Raw genomic sequence first — 21,730 nt, forward strand, 5'->3', positions numbered from 1 at the left:
CCGGCTTACCCGGCTTCGGTATTACCACGATAGTGGCCGTTCGCTGGTCCGCGGGGAGCTCCCCCGCCTCTAGGCCGTGCTTGTACATATTCAGCAAGTGTGGGGCCAGCATCTCGGGCAGCCGTTGATACAGCTCAATCGGGATGCCGCTGGGACCCAGTGCCTTACCGGGCTGCAACGCGTTAATAGCCACCTGTAGCTCCTCTACCGTGAGTTCGGCCTCCAGGGACTCTCTAGCCTCGGGGGAGAGCTTGGCCATCTGCAGGTCTCTGATATATGTCAATGCCATCTCCACCGACATGGAGGAATTGGAGGAGTACACTTCACGAAAATGCCCCGCCAGGGTGTGCACTATTTCTCGTGGGTCTGACGTTTTCGATCCCTCGGCAGTGTCGAGCTGCGCAATCCACCGGGCTCCGCTGTCGCGCCTGTCAAGCCACGCCAGTAGCCTGCCGGTTTTATCGCCTACGTCGTAGACTGTGTGCCTCGAGGCCTCAAGTCGCTGTCTGACACGTTCTGCCAGGTGCTCCTTGTGCTTCACCTGAGCCACTCGCAGGTCGAAATGTGCCATTTTTGACAAATAGTCCACTACCACCAAAATAGTGGTATACATATTTGCCTTAGGTAGATTGACTATGAAGTCCAAACTGATTGTATGCCAAGGACTCGGAGGAGTTGGCAACGGTTGTAATAAACCCATGGGTGCTTTGTGTACAGATTTATTTCTTGCACAAATGGGACAGGAATTGACATATCTTTTAATGTCTGTGATCATGGAAGACCACCAAAAGTGTTTTTTGCAATTTTCCAAGGTTTTTTGTGATCCTGGATGCCCTGCTAAAAGTGAATCATGATGCCAGGATAGAATCTTTTCTTGTAAACTCTTAGTTGGCACATATAACAAAGAATTATGGTACAATAAACCATCTTGAATAGAATTGTGAGGATTTTTTAACCACTCCTGGGCTGTTACATTTAAATGTTCCTCCCTGATTAGTTTAAAAAAATCTTGCTGTACAATTGGAGCCAGAATTTTTTGTGGAGGAATTATGGGGGGGCCAGTTCCTTCTTTCTTTAAATCATCTGTGTACCCATATCTAGATAAGACATCTGACTGAATTTGCTGTACACCTGGTCGATACATAATAACAAAATCAAAGGCACTAAAAAAATTCAGCCAACGCATCTGTCGGGGTGTCAATGCTCTTACAGAACTAAAAAACTGTACATTTTTGTGATCACTAAAGATAGTGACTGGGAATTTTGTGCCCATCAAGTGGTGTCTCCATTCAGTAAAAGCCAATTTGATTGCCAGCAGCTCACGCTCTGCCACAGTATAACTTTGTTCAGCAGGCAGCAGTTTTTTAGAATAGAAAGCTACAGGATGTAGCTGACCATCCTGGATGTCCCTTTGAGACAATACTGCTCCCACCGCCACCTGTGAAGCATCAGCCTCTACAAAAAATGGAAGGTCTGGATCTGGATGTTTTAATAAGGGTGCAGAGGTGAACTTTTCTTTGAGGGTTTTAAACGCCTGAGCGGTGCATTCTGTCCATACAAACTTTTGTCCCTTATGTAACAATTTAGTCAGAGGTACAACAGTTTCTGCAAAACAAGAAATAAAACGCCTATAAAAATTGGCAAAACCTAAAACTTTTTGTACTTCCTTAACTGTCGTAGGTTCTGGCCACTCCTTAATAGCATTTACCTTTTTAACATCCATCATTATACCTGTTGGGGACAAATAATACCCAAGAAAATCCACTGTATCTGTGTTGAAAATACATTTTTCAATTTTAGCAAAAAGATGGTTTGTCGACAATTTCTGCAACACTGCTTTAACTTGCTGCACATTTTCTTCTCTTGTCTTTGAATAGATAAGTATATCATCAATATACACAATTACATAAACATCAAGGAATTCATGCAACACCTCATTGATAAAAAATTGAAATGCTGCGGGTGCATTACATAGACCGAAAGGCATCACTGTATATTCAAATAAGCCAAATTTAGTTTTAAAAGCTGTTTTCCATTCGTCATTTTCCTTGACTCTAACCAGGTGATATGCACCTCTCAAATCTAATTTTGTGTATATGGTGGAATGACGTAATTGGTCTAAGAGAACAGGTATTAAGGGCAACGGATATTTATTCTTTATTGTGGCCTTGTTTAATCCGCGGTAGTCAATACAAGCGCGGAGACTTCCATCAGGTTTAGGAATAAAAAATAGTGGCGAGGATACAGGAGAGGTAGAGTGTCTTATAAACCCTGATGCCAATAACTCGTCAAGATACGTCCTCAAATATTTTGTTTCCTCTTCTGTGAGAGCATATACTCTCGAGTTAGGCAAGGTAGCTCCAGGTATTAGGTCAATTCGACAATCATACGACCTGTGTGGTGGCAAGGAGCCAGCCTTTACTGGGTCAAAAACATCTTTAAACTCTTGGTATTCAACTGGTAGATGAACTACCTGTGTTTGCGTAGCCGCACAATGTAAAATAGTCATAGATTCAGTGAGTGCTTCTTGATAACAAGTCTCACGACAAAAAGTGGAATCCAAAGTTACCGTTCTCAAAGCCCAATTAATTCTAGGATTATGCTGAGTTAACCATGGTACTCCTAGAATTAACCCAAATGTAGGGGTATCAATCAAATCAAAGCCTATTCTTTCCGTATGTCCATTCTTTTTAAGTTTAAAAGAATTTTATTAAGCAAAGGAAAATGAGAATGCAATACAGAATATCAGGTAGGGAGGGGAGAGGGGAGGGAGGGGAAGGAAGGGGATTACAGAATACAACATGTCAGAGAGAGTTTACAACAAAGTAAAATTTGTAAGAGAGAGACTACAACAAAATAATAATAATCATGTGCAATTTAAAAGAAGCAAAGAAATTGCATCAATCATATCTAAACATCTAAGTACAGAAAAAGTAAAGACAAAACAGTATAATTGAAAAATTATGGACACTAGAAGGGTATCATGGGGGTTTAGGAACTTCTTGTTGAGCAGGCGATGGACGAGAGGAACGAGCAACACAATTATCTAAATATAACGTAATGGGGTGCCATAAGTCTGCACGTTTGGTTGCTGAGTGAACAGAAGAAACAAAAGCCTTATCAAGTCTATGATTGTGACAGACATTGTACCACCACGCTTTGAAAGAAATATTGGTCGCATTTTTCCAATTAACAGTGATCTGCTGAAAAGCAATGGCAAATAGCAAATCAACAATACGAACATGCATATCTACATTGTCCCAACTAGGGGATAGACTACCCAAGAAAAGTTGAGTGAGAGAAAAGGGAATACAAGTGTGGAAGATAACATTAACTTGAGCCCACACCTGTAGCCAAAAATCATGCACATGTTTACAAAGAAATAGCATATGAGGTAATGTAGCATTAGGAGAGCCACACGACCAGCAATTGTCTGAGGTACTGGGGAATCGCTTGTGTAGTGTGGAAGGAGTGTGAAGTAGTCTGTTGTAAATAAAAAGTAAGGATTGTGTCAAGGAAGCTGCTCTAGAAGTTTTACGGATTTTTGTCCAAATTTTGTCCCATAAAGATACCGGCCAGGTTATTCCAAGATCGAATTCCCACTGAGATTCAACCTTGGACTTAGGTCTGGGTAGCTCGTGTGCATGAAGGTGCTTATAAATAGAGGATGCTTTGGGAGCAGTACGCAAGATAGAGTGAAGTTGAGAAATGGGGGTGGACGGAGCAGGAGAGGGAGGAGAAACCGAGAGCCGCTTATAAACCTCCAAAACCGCAGTCCTGAGTAGAAGATACTTAGGGCCTCATGTAGGAAGCCTAATACCGGTCGGTAACGGCCGATTTTCGGTAAATATACCGTTACCGACCGGTATTTAGGCTTTTGAGATGTAGGGGGATCATGTCATGATTCGGTATTTACCAAATCGGTAAAATTACCGAATCGGTAATTTTACCGATTCGGTAAATACCGAATCATGAAATGAGATGTAGGGGGAGTGTGTGGTGGGTGTGGGGATTCGTTATTTACCACCAACTAAAGGTTGGTGGTAAATGACGAATAGGTGTAAAAAAGCATTTTTGTGCACGTTTAAGTGTGCAATGTGGCAGACATTCATGCCCTTAGGGCATGTATGTGCGCCACATGTGCACACATGGCCGAATCAGGGGTGCAACAGGGTGTCAATGTGACACCCTGCCACCCTTGCATGTGCTCCCCCCATTACCGAATCGGTATTTACCGAATCGGTAATGAGGCATACCTTCCCATCAATGGGAAGGTATGCCTCATTACCGAATCGGTAAATACCGATTCGGTAATTACCGAATTTCTACGAATCGGTAATTTTTACCGATTGAATACCTACATAGCATTTACCACTTCATAAATACCGAATCGGTATGATTCGGTATTTATGAAGTGGTAAATGCCAGGCCACCTACGAGAGAAAGGATAAAGGCAAATCGAAGGAAGAACGGAGATCAGGAAAAGAGAGGAAGGTAAAGCCAGAGAAGAGCTGCGAGATCCAAATCAATCCTCGGCTTCTCCAAGATTTCCAATAAAAGGGCTTACGACCAATTAAGAGATATTTATTATGCCAGATGGTAGAAGAAAGGAAATCAGTGACAGTTGTAGGGGGACCGGGGGTAGCAGACAGTAAAAGCTTAAGGGTGTATTTATGAATAGAAGTAGGGAGCAATGAGGGTTTGCGGGAAAAAGCAAGATATTCTGCAAAAGAAAACGGAGAAAGGAGAGCGCGTTCAACCTTAGTCCATAGAGGACAAGGAGAAGTGGGATCTTGCAGCCAGAGGGAAGCTTGATGTAATAAAAAGGCCTTCTGATAAGCAGGGAAGTCAGGGAAATTGACACCACCCTCAGAGGCGGGACGGATCAGTCTGGCAAGAGACATTCTGGGTTTTTTAGAGTTCCATAAAAATGAAGATAACGTTGAGTTGACCTTTTTAATGAATTTCATTGGGATGGGTACAGGAATATTAGAGAGTGTATAAAGAATAATAGGGGAGATCATCATTTTAATAGTGTCAAGACGACCCCACCAGGACAGGTATAAGGGACCTTACAGCGAGGTCAGCAATCTTTTGTGCGCATTTGGACATACATAAAGAGACAGTGTCCGAAACAGAGGGGGTGATATATAAACCCAGGTACTTGATATGGGAAGGACACCAAGTAAACTGAGAGTCGCTGAAATCTTGTTTGAAAGTAAATTTGGTTAGGGGAAGGATCTCACATTTGTCATGGTTAAGTTTATACCCAGAAATAGAGGAGTAATTTCGGACTTCATTCAGAAAAGCAGGAATAGATTCTGCAGGGTTAGAGAGAAAGAGTAAAATATCATCCGCATAAGCAGCAAGTTTAATGTGAGAATCTGCAATCTGAAAACCACGAATAGCAGGATTTTGACGCAATTTGGACAGGAACGGCTCTAAAGCAAGGTTAAAAAGAAAGGGGGACAAAGGGCAGCCCTGGCGAACGCCTCGACCTAAATCAAAATAAGAGGAGATTTGACCATTCGCAAAGACAGCAGCTCTGGGATGAGAATATAACAGGGAAACTAAGGAAATAAATCTAGGGCCAAAACCAAACCAAGTAAGGGTGTGAAAGAGATAGCGCCATTCGACCCGATCGAACGCCTTTTCGGCGTCAAGGGCAATCGCTGCAAGTGAGTGTTGACAACGGGAGGACTTTGACAGGATGTTGAATAAAAGTCTGGTGTTGTCTGTAATATGTCGGCCCTTGACAAACCCAGATTGTTCTTCGCCTAGAAGATCGGGGAGAAGGTGATTCAATCGGATCGCTAGCACTTTTGCGAAAAGTTTGTAGTCAATATTGACTAAAGATATGGGCCTGTAGTTTTTGCAATATTTTACATCTTTCCCAGGCTTAGGTATTAGGCAAATGTGGGCATCCGAAAAAGTCCCAGAGGAGGCGCCGCGATCAACAAAAGTATGAAGAAGGGAATGAAGCCGTGGAATCAATAACTTAGAGAAATGGAGGTAAAATTCGACGGTAAAACCGTCAGGGCCAGGAGCTTTATTGGGTTTGAGATGTTGCAATGCAGTGAATAATTCCTTTTGTATGACGTCAGATTCTAAGGAGGAAAGATCAGGGGGGAAATTAGGTGGTGTGTGAATGGTGGAGAAAAAATTAGCAAGGGAGCAGGGAGAGGATTGAGTTTCAGATGTATATAAAGTCTTATAAAAGCGTGAGAATTCAGCAAGAATATCTGCATCCGTGTGTTTCAAGGTGTCATCAAGGTCATATACAGATTCAATATTTAACTTATTATGTTTGATCTTCAAATAATTAGCTAGGAGCTTCCCTGCTTTGTTCCTTCCCCCATAGAATTTAGCAGAAGACTTCAACAAGTACAGGGAGGCGTCCTCCGTGGACTTCTCATTGAATTTCATTTTTGCAGCAACAAGGGCATTCAAGCTGTCGGCAGAGTGAGATGTAAAGTAGGCATGTTCCAATTTCTTGATGTCAGAAAGGAGCTGTTTGGTGAAGCTACGCGCAGTCTTGCGTTTATCTGCCACATAACGAATAATAAAGTCACGTGCAGCTGCTTTAAAAGCATCCCAGATAATGTGATCAGGGAGGGCATCGTCTGTATTAATCAAAAAATATTCGTCAAAAAAGGAGGTAAAAGAGGTTGTAAACTTGGGATCGGCGAGGAGGGAATTATTAAATCGCCATCTTCTAGGGACAGCAATTTTAGGAAGTATGTCAACACTAGTAAGAATAGGGGCATGATCGGAAAGTAGTATTGGGCCTATCTCAGAGTGTAGAAGTGATTGAGCGAGGCTGTGTGAGACAAAGATGTAGTCAAGTCGTGACTGGGAATGGTGACAGGGAGAATAAAAAGTGTACTCCCGTAACTTTGGATTACAAAGGCGCCAGGAGTCTACTAGCTTATGCTGTGAAATAGCATGGTTAAACAACTTGTGAGGTCTATTAGGAATGTGGGGGGTCGTGGACGCCCTATCGACAAAGGGGTCAAGAGGTTGATTACAATCCCCTGCCAAAATAAAATTGTGGTCCACAAATTTTGTTAAAAGTGGAGAGAAATCAGCCCAAAAAGAAGGTTCACCCGTGGTTGGGCCTTAGACATTGAGCAGAGAAATTGGAACACCTCTGAGTGACAGCTTGGCATAAACCCATCGACCAGAAGCATCCGATTCGTGGGTAAGGATCTGAAAGGGGAGAGACTTGCGACATAGGATTGCCACACCATTTCGCTTGCCATCACCCTGTGAATAGAATAGTTCACCCACCCATCCACGTTTAAGCTTAGCAGATTCTACATCAGTTAAATGCGTTTCTTGGATGAATGCAATATCAACATTCAATTTGGCTAGATGTGATAAAATCCGTTGACGCTTAATCGGAGAGTTGATACCCTTCACATTCCATGACAATATATTCAATGACATAACATTTGCTTAATTTCAAAAAAGATGAAAACCAGAACCAATGAAAGAAAACCCCATGAAAAGGAGAAGAGACAAAAAGAAAGAAAAAGAACCAATAAAGACATGCTGAGATAAAGGCTCAAGGATAGAAAATCGACAGTGTGAGCAATAGCAAGGAGGAAAGAATGAAAGGCAACAGTATCAAAATTAGCCAATGAATCTGAAGGTAAACGAGGAATAAACATAGTCAAAAGAAACAAAACAAGAACCAGCTCGACAGAAGGAGAATGGAGAATACTTACAAGGGGTAACTTAGGGAGGATACAATCAGGAACAAAGACAAGCAAGGACGGACGTGAAGACGGGGAAGGGAGGTAGGGCCAACTGGAGAAGGCAGGCACTCGGGGTCAGTGAGACGTCCAACCGGAGGAACAGGCGGAACGCAGAACATTGATCTGTGAAGGAGGAATGGTAATAAGGTTAGACAACAACAGGAGACAAAGTCATGGGACAGGTGATGAGTGGAGTGTAAAAAGAAACCACAACATGAATAACAAACATTTCAATGAAGAGTAAAACCCAACAAGAGAAACATGCAAATTATAAGATCCATTAAATGAGAAAAACCAGCGAACATAAGAGCGAGGACATCATAATACATCTTCGGAAATAAGTCATGTTGGGAGAGAAGAAGAAGGTCCAGAAAGCTCCATATCAGCATGGCCGCAGGAATTCAGGAAGCTTCGAAGGCGTGCAGGCTCCTCATAGGTCGTAGTCTTATTGTTGTAGGTGACTTTGAATAAACAAGGATGGAAGAGACCGTATCTGGCACCAATGGAGCGGAGGTCCGGTCTCATGTCCAAAAAGGCCTTACGACGATTCGCAGTGGCTCTGGCATAATCCTGCGCAAAGAACAGAGTGGAGCCCGACCATGCAAGACGAGGAGAAGCTCTGGCAGCTGAGAGGACTTTCAGCAGATCTGTGTATTCCAAAAAATACATTATTACCCCTCTGGGCTTTACTGATGAGGCTGAAGAGGAGTTAGCTCGACCAAGTCTGTGGGCGCGTTGGATGTTTAGAGATGTGTCCTCGGGTAAGTGTAAAATCTTGGGAAGAAAAGACTTGAAAAAATTGACAGGATCATTCCCCTCGCAGCCCTCCACCAGGCCGTAAAGGCGAAGATTATTGCGCCTGTTGCGATTTTCCAAGTCCTCCACCTGCTTCTGGAGATACGAAATCTGCGTATGCATGCTGACCATGGCCGCAGAATCCTGAAGAGACGAGACATCACGCTCTACCAATGACACTCTTTCGTCCATTGAGGCCCAGTTGTCAGTAAGGCCTTGCAACTTTGCGTTGGTTTCTTCCATAAACGGGCGCAAGGCCCGTATCTCTTCAAGGATTAATTCCATCGAAATGACCGAGGAGGACTTGGGAGGCGAAGGCGGATCTTTTTTCAATCTCTTCGGCGTCGTCTTCGCTGAAGATTGTGAGGAGGATTCCATGTTCGACGACACTTCACTGAAAGGGAGAGACTGAGAGGCTTCTAAATGGGCTAGTTCCGTAAAAAGCTTGGAATTTTTAATGTAATTGCGCTTGTAGACTTTGCCAGAACAGTCAGCCATCGACACGTCTGTAAAATGCAGGAATACCAAGAGCACACGTGCAAACTGGGAGCAAAACAAGTAATACTAGCCAGGAGATACGAATTGGGGACCTAAAATGGCTGCCTGATATGAGGTGAATAAAGGAAGTCCATTGGGGTCATAGAAAGAGTCATTGTAATAAATAAAAAGTCACCTGTATGAGCTGGTGCATAACAATTATGCCGCTGGGGGTGTTGGAAGCATTACACTGTCACCATAACAGCTGGGGGCCATTGCGCGATGAAACGCGCTGCTGAGGAGAGTTCGAGCGCAGTGAAAACAAAATGGCGGCCGAATCCGTGCCGCGACCAGGATCAAGATGAGCAGCCAGACTCCTGCGAAGCCGCCTCGATGATAAAAAGGCACTCAGGGCATGCCTGACAGCATCCCACGACGGAGTCCTCCTTTTAAAACTCCTGGAAGGAGCGCAAACCGCCTGCACACTCCGATACGGGCGGAGCTCCTACCTCGGCGCCGCCATCCTCTTCGGGCGCCTAGCCACGCCCTCCGTATGTCCATTCTGACATACCATAATCAAGGGAGTTGTTTTCTTGGTGATCATTCCAGAAGACAAAGCTGACCCATCTACTGCGCACACAGATTCGGGTTGTGTTTTCCACTCAGTTGGAATCTGTAATTTTTCTGCCATTTTAATATCCATGAAATTCCCTGTGGCTCCACAATCTAATAAGACTGGGACGGAATGGCGCACATGGGTACTAATTATCAAAACTACATGGATCATGAAATGTCGAGGTATTTTTGGTACCACATTAGTGAAAACATTGGAGGTCAACAAAGATCCTTTACTCGTACAAGAGACCCCCCTTCTTGCCGAGTTTGTTAGTTTTCCTGTTCTCCTGTAGTGTTTGTGACTACGGAATTAACTTTCTTTGTCCCTTTAGGTTTTATTGGACATTCTTTTGCAAAATGTCCGGATTTTGCACAATATAAACAAAGGTTTAATTTTCTCCTTCTATCCTTTTCCTCTACTGACAAGGGTCCTTTAATTGTCCCAATCTGCATAGGTTCAGACTCAGATACCTTGGAATCACTTTCCTTCCTCTCATTTTTTGATACTGAAAATCTGGGTTCAAATCGGGTTTTATCACCCTTTCTTTCTCCTATTCGATGGTCTAATTTGACCACCATCTCCACAAAGTCTGAATACTCTTCAGGAAGATCCACAATATGTGCCAAGGCATCTTTTAAGTCATCACGCAATCCTCTATAAAAGAGCGACGTCCGCTTTTCCTCTGGCCACTGAGTTTCGGTCAAAAGTCTGTTAAATTGAGTTACATAAGTTAGTAAATCTTGTTTACCTTGTTTTAAGTTCAGTAACTCATTGTCACTGGCTTGTACGTATGTATGTTTTGCAAACAATTTAGTCATGGTGTTCTTAAACATTGGCCAGTTATGTAGAATGGGATCATCTCGATCGATATACGGTATAGACCAGTTTGCTGCCGTGCCTCCCAAATAGGAAAGTACAAAGGCTACCTTAGTTGCATCCGTGGGAAACAACTGGGGTTTACATGTAAAATGTAAATGACATTGACTAAGGAATATGGTAAATTTTCCAGAATCGCCAAAAAAGCGTTCCGGAGCAGCCAAAGGAACGACATTAGGAACAGCCACCGTTACTTGCACTGGTGAGGAATTAGAATCAGGACTCGTGACTGATCTAGAGACTTTAGACTTACTACCAAACATTGATGAATCTAAATGTGGTGACAAAACAGGATTTCCCCATAAAGAATTTCTCGGTTTATAACGAAGAACTTCCTGTCTTAATACTGTATTTTCATGTTTCAAGTTTTCGATTTCAATTTGCATTTTTTGTAAAGTCTCTGCTAAAGATTGATTTTGCAAAACATCGTCAGCCAGTGCTTGTGCCATAGCTTGTCCATCAATGATCTCTGTATCAGTATCCATATCTCTCAAGGAGAACCTAAGTTGTTGTGAAGGCTTACGCTTCTGTTAACCTTCACTCACCTGAAAGGCAGGATGTTCAACTTGAGAGATGCGTGGATTGCTCTCGACTTCCCCCAAGAACTTCCTCTGGACTCAACTGAATATTTAACACAGTTTGACCAAGTTAAGTTCCTAAGGGAAGGGGGAATTGAGACAAAATAATAAACAAAAAGACACTCCAAATTTCAAGGTGCTTCTGTGCTCTCCTGTCAGTCTTCTCGTGAAACACAGTTCTAGTATTAAACAGAGAACAACATGAATTTAGCATAAAGAACATAAGATTTGCAAGAATTGGATTTTATATCTACATATATTAGTACCTTTGTTTTGCTCAACAGTTTGATCTACACCTGAACACAATGTGGAATATACATCTGCATAGATGAAGATGAAACTTTAATTATCGTTGTTTGTTTAACCTGATTACACAAAGGTTTTGTTGAATGATGATCAATGTTGCTTTGTAAATATTCACAACTAATTAGTCCAAAGAATGCCAAGAATTATTAATCCAAATGTCTCTTTTGTCCTTTCTTTAGTTATGTTTTTTGCGCCTTGAATTAGGAGAATGCGCTGCGCAAGAGTGAAATTCCACTTTCATTTAGATAAGGAAAGTCTTTTTATATTTGTATTGTTCTGTGCTTGTTTAGTCACTAAATTCGTTACACTTGGCCAAGTATTAGTTTAAATAAGAATGATTTGACTAAAGAGAAAACAATGTCCGAAAAACTTACAGTTGTTTTTAGTAGCCAGCCGGTTACTCACTGATTGCTGAATGCTTTCTCTTTTCGCTTCCTTTTCCCCGTAGGAATCTTTTTCACGTGACTTCGGATATGCTGAAGGGAAGCTTGAGGCGTCTCCGTGGCAACGAGGGAAGACCTTTGGAACCGGACCGGATGCCTCGCAGGAACTCGGGAGCCGATGCAGGATCGCAGAGGAGGGTTTTCTGCCTTCAGGTAAGTGTTAGTAGAAAACAAGCGTAAGCGCGTTTGCAGGGGGTTTTGGGCTTTAAATAGAGTAGCTGGAGGGTGGGGTCTACACGCGGAGGAACCAGTGTTCCACGTGTTTGGTTTAACGCCGGTTTGCTTGCAGGGAACGTGATTAGGGAACGTGAGCTCAACTGTCAAAAATACAGCATGTTCTGTAACGTGCGTCTCCAAAGTGCACAAACAGGAATTATTCAACGTGACCCATGCTTACAGCCGCACGAGTAAAAACAAAAGCCTCATGATTGTAATGCTAGCAAAACTTGCACATGTGAGGAAGTTCAGTACACGAGACGAACGAAATAATTTAGAGTTCTATCACTCAAGACTGGTGTAAAATTAACAACAAACATTGGCAATGACTTTTAAATCATACAGGGGAAAAACAATCAAGCATTACTACTTAATGATTACAAGGTGATTCTTCCAGATGGGTTCGAGCGTGGTTGTTACAACAGACTGTAACATGGGGGGGAGGGGCGGTACACATCAAGGGAGAGTTCACTCTTTGTGATTTTATCGTCAAAGGAGTTAGCAAAGTTATCACATAGGTCTTTGGAGGATTGAACTGAGGTTGGGGGTGGTGGAAGTTTGTGTCTGATGAGATTGAAGAGTTCTTTTGGCCTGTTTTTAGCATTGTCTAGAGTACTGCAAAAGAAGGACTTTTTTTTGTTCTTGATGTGTTTTTTATATTTTATGCGTACTGCTTTGAGTCGGTTATGAAGGGTTGTGGACGGACTGTTCCGCCAGAGTCTTTCTGCAGCTCTCAGCTGTCTTCTTTCGGAGTTTATGTCCGTATTGAACCAGGATCTCGATGGGGTGTTTATGACTCTTTTTTGTTTTAAGGGGTTAATTGATCCATGATGGAGATCATAGTTGAATTGTATTGGGAGGTGAGTTCTGTTGTGGAGGAGTTGTCATTGGAGGGGGTAAGGAGTGAGCATACTCTATCTTCTAGGTCAGTAAGGTTGATTTGACTTAGATTTCTCGCCCAACGGGGAGGCTTTTGCCTGCGTGGCAGGCATTGAGTAGATTGGTTGATGTGGAATAGAATGATATGATGATCTGACGAGTCAACCGGCAGGGTGTAGGTGATAGTGACTGTGTCTTCTTGTGCAATAATAGCTTCTAGGATTGCTCCTCTGTTGTGGGTTTGTTCTGTGCAGTGTTGGGAAGGTTATTGTTGTGTAGAAGTTCATTTAGGGATTGAATCAGAGAACTGTTTTCCTCGTTCCAGTGTATGTTGAGGTTGTCTAGTATTATGCTGTTGGAGTTCCGGAGTGCGCAGTGTATTTGTCTGCTGAGTTTTGTGGAGTTTGTCGTGAGATGTTGTCGATGGCCCAATTGAGACAGGGAACTTTGTGTGAATGGGACAGTTGTGACTAATGTGGTAAACCTTTTTGCGCAGGAGGTAAACTATACTGATTAAGGTGAATCGAGGTTTCATTACGAATGTGTGTGTGTATGCTCTTCGGGTGACAGTATTCTATTGATTCTTTTAGGAAAGCAGACAATTGTTGTTTATAATTGAAGTGAATGTGTGAATGAGTACGGAGAGACTGCGAAGGAGGGTGAGTTGCTCTGAGGAGCAGGGAGCACAGCAGAGGAGACCGAGAGTGAAGTTGGTGTGTGCCGCGCTCGGATAGGTTGGTTGGTGTAAAGCCTCGCTGGGATTCATTGTATTCATCGTTTGGTCCTGTATTGTTGTTGAAGGTTATATTGCTGCGAAACGTGAAATTTCTTGATCGTTAAAGTGTACTGTAGATTTTTCTAAACAAAGAAAGAAAATGAGCTGCTTTAAAGCAATCAGGGATATGATTAGAGGCGATGTGGGTGCTCGTACTAGGACAAGCGAAGAAGCACCACCAGAGGATATGCCAACTCATATGGTGACAAATGTAGCGCTTCACAATTATTTGGCTTAAAAATTGGACAAGATCCCAGAGAAAGAAGGTGCATTAGCATTTCCACGCTATGGTACATTCAATTTGAGAATAATTAATAATTTGACGAGGATACTGTTTGGGCTGAAACCAGAAGTGAAAGTAGATCTTATCGATGTAGTTAAATTGAAAGCGGAATTGGATGAAATCATAAGTGGTAGTGTAGATTTGAAGTGAATCTAGACTTACCAGCCCAAGGAATTGCTGTTCATAGCTAAATACGTTACTAGAAAGGCAAGGCAGGCTCATGAGAAATAATCTGAATTGGCTAAAAGGTAAGACATTGCCTTAGATCGAACAAAGGCTTTGCAAAAGATCCACAGATTTGCATACAGTGATCGAGATATAGAAGAGAATAGAGTAATCGAGATAGAGAAGAGAAAAGAATAGAATACCTGGATTAAAGACACATTTGAGAATTAACCGCATACGTTTGAGTCTGGGGCATGCTAGATAAATGAGAATACAGATTGTCAAAAAGGAAGGTCCATAAAAAGGTATCAGGAGAGCCACCTCCTTCGGTAGAAAAGGGCACTGGAATGGAAGCCTACCCACTACGATAAGTGCTTAGTTGAGGTTATGTACCTTGGAGTAGAGGCGACCTTGCTGCATTTACAAATGACTTTCTGAGGCTGAGCGAGAAGCCTGTAGAATGGTACAAACAAGTTGATCGATTTGTGAAAATTTCGAAGGTGCTGTGGGTTGACTTGAACAAGTTATTTGAAATTGTGGTCCCTATTGATTTGTCGTCGGCATGTAAGATAGCTACAGAGTGGCCTGAAGATGAACCGGAGAGAACTCCCGTAATACATGTCTTTCGTGGTGATGAAAAAATGCAATCCGGTGATTACATGGCTAAAGGCTAAGGTAGGTCCAAGGGATATGTATTGGGTTAAGATTGAAAGAACTTCCCAAGAGCCCAAAGAGAAAGTTCATACTACGAGAGGCTATTGCAGGCTTTCAAACAGTACTGTGAGATGTATATTCTTGAGTAGAACGATATGGGACAATTTGTGTCTAGATTTGTGACTGGTTTGAGACTGGTTTGAGACCTGAATTTAGCATCATGATTAAGCAGCATCTGTTTTGTTGGCAGAACAAGTATGTAGACGAAATTCTGCATTACGCAAAGTACTGTAGCAATGAGATTGAAACAAGACACAAAAAGATGAAGGAGAAGTTGATGTTGGTTCGAATGAAGGCTGCCCTGAGAGGTAATCAAGTTCAGCCATATGTAGGCAATGTTGCTCCAATGCAAGGACATATCAGGCAGGATTTCAAGTACAGACAGGTGGAGGATTACAGGGACATGGAAGAGGCAGGCGTGTCCCAGTGGACCCAAACACAGGAGTTGATGTTGCCACGTTAAAGAAATCTACTCCATGTCACTATTGGAATGGTTTGTAGCATTGGCAGCGTGAATGTCGTCTTAATTCTGCAAATCAAGATAAGAATGGGGGATATAATCAGATACAGGAAACTGTTGTGCAACCCTAGAATGTGCCAAGACCCTGATCTCAGAATATGGGAGGGTCTAAAGGTCTCGTAATGCAAGTACCACAGCCCTCGATGCTACAACAAGCTGTCACCAAAAGAACAAATGGCTGACCAGGGTCAAGCACATCAAATCCTTATGTACAATCTATCAGTAGATTGTGCAATCACTTCCTGCACCCGCCGTCCGGAGTAGCAAATTGTAGCCAAATGTTCAGGAAAAAATGGAAGGTGCACTCGTTGTGGAGTCAATCAATCAGGCCAAATTTGTTCCAAAAATACTTCTTTATTTAGTTAATTTTAAAACTGGCACACAGCCTCGCGTTTCGTTCCCAATCTGCCTGAGGGAACTTCGTCAGGGCTCTTAAATATCCAACTGATTAGTCGATATGATTTATATGGTAGGTAAGTATGAACCTCGAAAGACCCAGTCAGCCTCAAGGAAGAAATCGGCATATATAGCGGGATCTACCACCCAAGAATTGGAGGGTTCCAAATATCCAGAATTAATTTGAAATAAACCAAGTTCCAAGTAACCGCTTTCACTTTGAGGGACTTATTGATTAAAGGTTCCTGATGTGCGGCCTGTCAATAAAGATGACGGATATCAGTAACTTCACAAATATTCCAATAAGTCCTGTACACCATCATAGTCTCACGTAACGGCATGATAACAGGCATGATATTTGGAACCCTCCAATTCTTGGGTGCTAGATCCCGCTATATATGCCGATTTCTACCTTGAGGCATTCTTTTCCATTCCCCTCCATGAGGAGAGCCAATATATATTTGCTTTCCGGCTGGGAAATCGTATTTTAATATGGTGTTGTGTCCCACAAGGGTACATGGAATGTCTATCCATCTACGATCATCTTGAAAAACAATTTTAAATCACTGGTTATGCCCTGCAATTCGGTACTGGTCCAGTATATCGATGATCTTTTGGTTGCATCGAGTACTCGAGACGCTTGCAAAACAGATAACATTGCCCTGTTTATTCATTTGGCTGAGAATGGACATAAAGTGTCTCGAGCAAATTACAATGCTTTATGACAGGAGTCCTATATTTGGGACAGTGAATTGAGTAAAGTATAAGAAAGGAGTCACAAAAAGAAATCTCTGTGATAATGCGAATGAATCTGCCTCGCACACAGAAAGAAGCCACAATGTTTCTGGGAATGGTGAGCTACTGTCACCAGTGGATACCTAACATTTCCTTAATGGCCAAACCTCTGCAGAGGTTGCCACACAAGGATGTGTCTGATCCGGTGCTCTGGGGCAATGATTGCTTGGTTGCCTTCCTGGCGTTAAGAGTGAGCAGGGGTCACACTTAGGCACTAGAAATGCCTGATTACAACAGAGCGTTTTCACTCTTTTGTCATGAACGAGAACGTTATGCAATCACAGTGTTGTCTCACATCCTGGAGGTGCCTGTAGACCAGTTGCATACTTTTTGTGCTACTTCAGCTTCGGTAGCATCAGCGTTGCCCGGATGTATCAAATCCGTTGCTGCAACAGGTGTCAGCAAAGAGAGTTGAGAAAGTATTGTGATGGGTCATCCTTTAACTGCTTACCTGCATCACTCTGTAGAGCTACTGTTGACAAGAAATCGTACACAACATTTAACAAACAGGCTTACCAAATATGAGCAAGTGATCTTGGCACCCGACAACGTGTCTCTGAAATGTTGTTCCGTACTCAATCCTGCTGCCCTTTTATCATTTCCTGATTGTGAGGGGAATGACAATGAAGATCATGACTCTCTCAATGTCATTGTCCTCTACAGCAAACCCCATCCTGACATTGTCGATGAGCCAGTACCTGAATCTGACCAAATCCTGTTTGTGGATGGCTCATGCTTAGGAGACAATGTAGGAAATTTAGATCAACCTTTGCTGTTTGTACAGTTTCAGGATTGGCGGAAGCTGCTTGTCTCCAGGGAGTATTCTCTAAACCAATGCCTGTTTGCTCTAACACTAGCATTCTGTGTTTCAGACCAGCTGAGAGTGACAATATTCACCGATAGCCAGTAAGGTTTCGGTGTTGTTCACAATTTCAGGCAGTTATGGTCTCAGAGAAGTTTCATGACTTCATCGGGGTCTCCTATCAGGAATGGGGAGGTTATCAGAAAACTGGTGGAAGCATTGCAATTGCCACAAGAAGTTGCAGTTGGGAAATGTTCCGCTCATTGTAAGGGGAATGATTTTGTCACCGTAGGGAATAGGTATGCAGACGAAGTTGCACGTTACTGTGCACTAACTTCCTGTACTTTCAGTGAAGATTTCTCGAATGAAACCCCAGATGAAACCAATTTCAACTTGTTGATGATAGTTGCTGACACATGGGAGGACGTGAAATGATTGCAAGATGTCTCTGAGGGGGAACAAATTGGTTGGATTAGAGCAGGATGTGTGAAAAGGGATTATGACATTTGGGTTTCGAGTGATGGAAGACCGGTATTGCCCAATTCCTTGTTACACCCGATGGCAAGACAGATCCATGGATCTACAAATGTAGGAAGGGATGCAATGGTGAGACTGTTTAGGCAACCGTCGTTTAACCCGAAATTATGAGTAATTGCTGAGGCATTGTGTCATAGGTGATTAACAGGCCAGCAGATGAATGTGGGAAAGAGAGCTGCTGTTACACTGAGTCACATAGGGAGATCAGGAGGACCTTTTAACAGGATGTATTTGGATTTTGTCGAGATGCCTGAGTGCAATGGACTGAGATACATTCTGGTGCTGTTGTGCATATTTTCTCATTGGGTGGACACCTATCTGACAAGGAGATGTGATAGTCTCACAGCAGCTAAGCTATTGCTGAGCGAGGTTATCCTGAGGTTCAGATTTCCAATTATGTTAGAGTCACAGTTAATAATGAGGTTCTACAAATGTTGTGTGCAGCTTTGCAAGTGGAACAGAGATTACATTGCAGTTATCGGCCAGAGACTTCAGTAAACGTGGAACAGATAAATGGCACTTTGAGATCGAGGTTGGCTAAAGTGTGTACTTTGACATTTCTGAAATGGCCTGGTGCTTTGCCTCTTGTGTTGATGATCCTATGCAGTGTTCTTGATAGAAGAACTGGCTTGTCGCCCCACGAGATTCTCATGGGACGAGCGATGCGGTTGCCTGCTGTGCCTGCCAACATGCTTGTAAACATGTTGGATAATTTGGTGCTCGACTACTATAAAGCATTGGCTGACATGTTTCATTCTGTGTCTCACCAGGTTGAAGCGGCCACAGCACCGCCACATCAAGATCTCTGCCACGACTTGAGCCACGGTGACTGGGTGCTCATTAAGAAACATTTGAGAAGGAACTGTCTTGGGCCCTGCTGACGTGGTCCGTTCCAAGTGATATTATTGACAACAACAGCTGTTAAGTGCGGTGGTGTTCCTAACTAGGTTTACGCGTCTCACACCCGTAGAGATATGTGTCCCCATGAAGAAACCGCTTCTCTTCCAGAAAAAGTACCAGCAGTGGTCGAAAGGCTACAGAAGAGGGTCAGTCAAGCTGTGTGGGAACACACAGGGGCATATTTACAGGCCCCTATCGCCACAGGAACATCACTTATTACGACGTTCCTGTGGCGATAAGGGCTTCGCCTTATTTACAAGGCAGCGTTAAGCCACTTAAAGACTTTCGACTTCCTAGGGGCCTCCATAGGGTTTAATCTGGCACTGAGATTCCCTGATTTCCTCAAATCTATGCTCCAGCGACAGCCTGTCTCCCAGACTGTTCCCAGTGACACCACAAAAAGCCAAATGCTCCTCAGCCTGCTCCCATAGTGTCCGTGGGTTCCCCTTTGTGACTGCACCTAAAAGGCACAAGAGTCTTGAAATACCTGTAGCAGCGCTGGCGCAGCACTAACACTGGGAGGGAGAAGGGTACTTCCTCCAGATGACAAAGAAATCCTGGCAAGACGACGAAGGAAAAAGGAACACATTTTGATAAAAGGATGAGCTTGAACCTCAACAGTTCAAGTTGTGGATCTGCTGATGCTTCAAGATCACCATCCTGGCAGCAAGTTTGACTCCTCTTCGAGACAGGCCTGTGGAGCGTAATCAAGCTATGGGGCACTCAAGTGGCAGCGGAAAAAGGCACAGACAAAGTAACTTGTAGTAACTCTTTCTCTGAGAAGTTCAGACAAGACTTCTAAGGAGAAAATAACAGTGATTCAGAAATCATCAGTGATCCTGGCACAAGCAAAGTGTTACTGTGAGGCATTAGGGTGAGCGAGCTGGTGGTGCCGTCCAAACAGGAGGCAGTGGGGGCCGGCCTCCAGGCACGGCTGGGTGCAGGTTAGGTCGAGGTAACACTGAGGAGATCCAAGACTGACCATCAGGCGGAGAGGGCACTGATAAAATGACAGTGCCTGTCAGACAAACATCTGTGCCCAGTTCACTGCATGTGGACTACTGGGTGATCTGCCTAGTGGAGAGGGCCCCCTTTACAGGCACGGCGATGGGGTGTGCCTGAGCAAATTTCAGTTTCAGGCGGTGCTGAAGATAGCACGCGGCAGAGTTCAGCACACATTCCTTTCACATTGGGGCAGCGACAACAGAGGCATGGATGGGGGTAACAATTGAAGGCATCAAGGGGCTAGGTAGGTGACTCTCCTCAGCCTATAAAAGATAGGTGAGGATCCCACAAGACGCGGAGCTTTACAGCAACAACCCACGACCCATCCTTCCTACCAACCCACCCCCCCACAACTGCACCGCACCCACTATAGAGCAAGCTGAAACAGTTTGTCTTGGCAGGAGACAGATTGACATCTGTGTGGTTTGAGGGACACTCGTTTATTTGGAGGACCCAAGACTGGTGTGCATGGGGGGGGGCGGTGTCCCCAGGCCCAAAAAAACAGATATAAGATGGACGGGGGCGTCTGGAATGCGCTGGGAGCAGCTGCTGGCTACATTGGAGACCTTGCAGGAAAAGCACAGAGCTGAACCAGACCTGCTTATCGTGCACCTAGGGTGGAACAACCTTGCGCAGCTGGGGATAAAGGTTCTGCTGGGTCACATCAGGCACAACCTAACCAGGGCTGCCAGGTTAATATGGTTGAAAATTGTGCCCAGACAAATATGGAGGGGGCCTGGTCCACCAGGGCTCGGGAAAAATCCAGAAAGAAACTCAGCAAGGCGGTAACCAAATACTGCAGGGCAAACAGTAGGGAAGCCATTAGGCACAGCGTGATCAACCTGAGGCGCCCGGATTACTTCAGCAACTATGGGGTGCAATTTTTGAAGTCAGGAACAGGGGTATTCTGCGCCAACGTATGGGCAACCATGGTGCTGGCTGGGTGCCGCTGGTGAATGAACAACCAAATGGGAGAGCTGCCTGAGGATGTAGCCCACGAGCAGCGTGGTAAAGGAGATACATGAATGGAGCTTAAGGAGGTTTGAAAGGCCACACCCAACCACGGCAGGGTAGCAGACCAGGCTACTTACCTTGGGATGCCTCACAGCAGGGTAAGGCAGTCAGAGATGAGAGAGGACACAGACCACAGCACTCACACCCCAGGCCCGCCGGACCACACCGAGCAGGTGAAGGTAGCAAGTTAAGCCGAAAAGACTTGTGGATTAACCCCCTGCACAGAAAGTAAACACCAGCTCAAAGACTCCAGCTGACATCAATAAATGTCAAGATGATTTATAACGAGGTGTGTGGCTTTATGAGACAGCTGTATTCCTGTATGTTTGATTTATGGCTTGATTTATGTTTTGATGGAAAGCCAGCATTTTTTCGGTCTGTTTGATTTATGGCACAATGTATGATGACACGCTAGTGTAAGGGCGTGACTTGATTTATGAGGCCAGTGATAAATGACAATTATTGCTCTATAACAGGTGTACATTCGGGATGATTTATGACCCTAATTAAGGTTGGTGTGGGGTACCGGTTGATGAACCTTGTGATTAATATAGCGGTGGCCAAAAATCTCCAAACACATTTTTAACAGGTATAGTGTTTCATTCAAAATGGGAGTGGCCACGTCTGAGGTTTAGGAGAGAGGCCCGCACCGGAAGGGGGCTTAAGGGGCTTGCAGGTTAAACTGCGCCAAGGCCCAGGAATGTGATTCCGGTGAGGGATAATGGACAGGAAATGACACCCCAGCCCCAAGGAGGGAGAGAGGAGGTGAATAGGCAACTGAGACAAACGGGCTTGAAAGGCACAATTCCCACAGGACAATGGGAAGGCCGGGCGAAATTTAAAAAATGATCTGTGGTCCAAGGTTGACCAGATTCTCA

At 43.8% G+C, this 21,730-nt stretch overlaps 1 protein-coding gene across 2 annotated transcripts in view; it reads left to right on the plus strand.

Annotated features, from left to right (window-relative positions):
* Window positions 1-21,730, plus strand: part of LOC146801628 (uncharacterized) — a 161,287-nt gene that overhangs the window by 74,322 nt on the left and 65,235 nt on the right. For both annotated transcript variants that reach the window (XM_085621098.1, XM_085621097.1), the window contains one exon: window positions 11,857-12,004. In XM_085621098.1, the coding sequence (XP_085477224.1) occupies window positions 11,857-12,004 (148 nt within the window). The remainder of the gene's footprint in view (window positions 1-11,856; window positions 12,005-21,730) is intronic.

The sequence above is a fragment of the Triturus cristatus genome, chromosome 8 (assembly GCF_964204655.1).
Source record: "Triturus cristatus chromosome 8, aTriCri1.1, whole genome shotgun sequence".
NCBI classification, from domain to species: domain Eukaryota; kingdom Metazoa; phylum Chordata; class Amphibia; order Caudata; family Salamandridae; genus Triturus; species Triturus cristatus.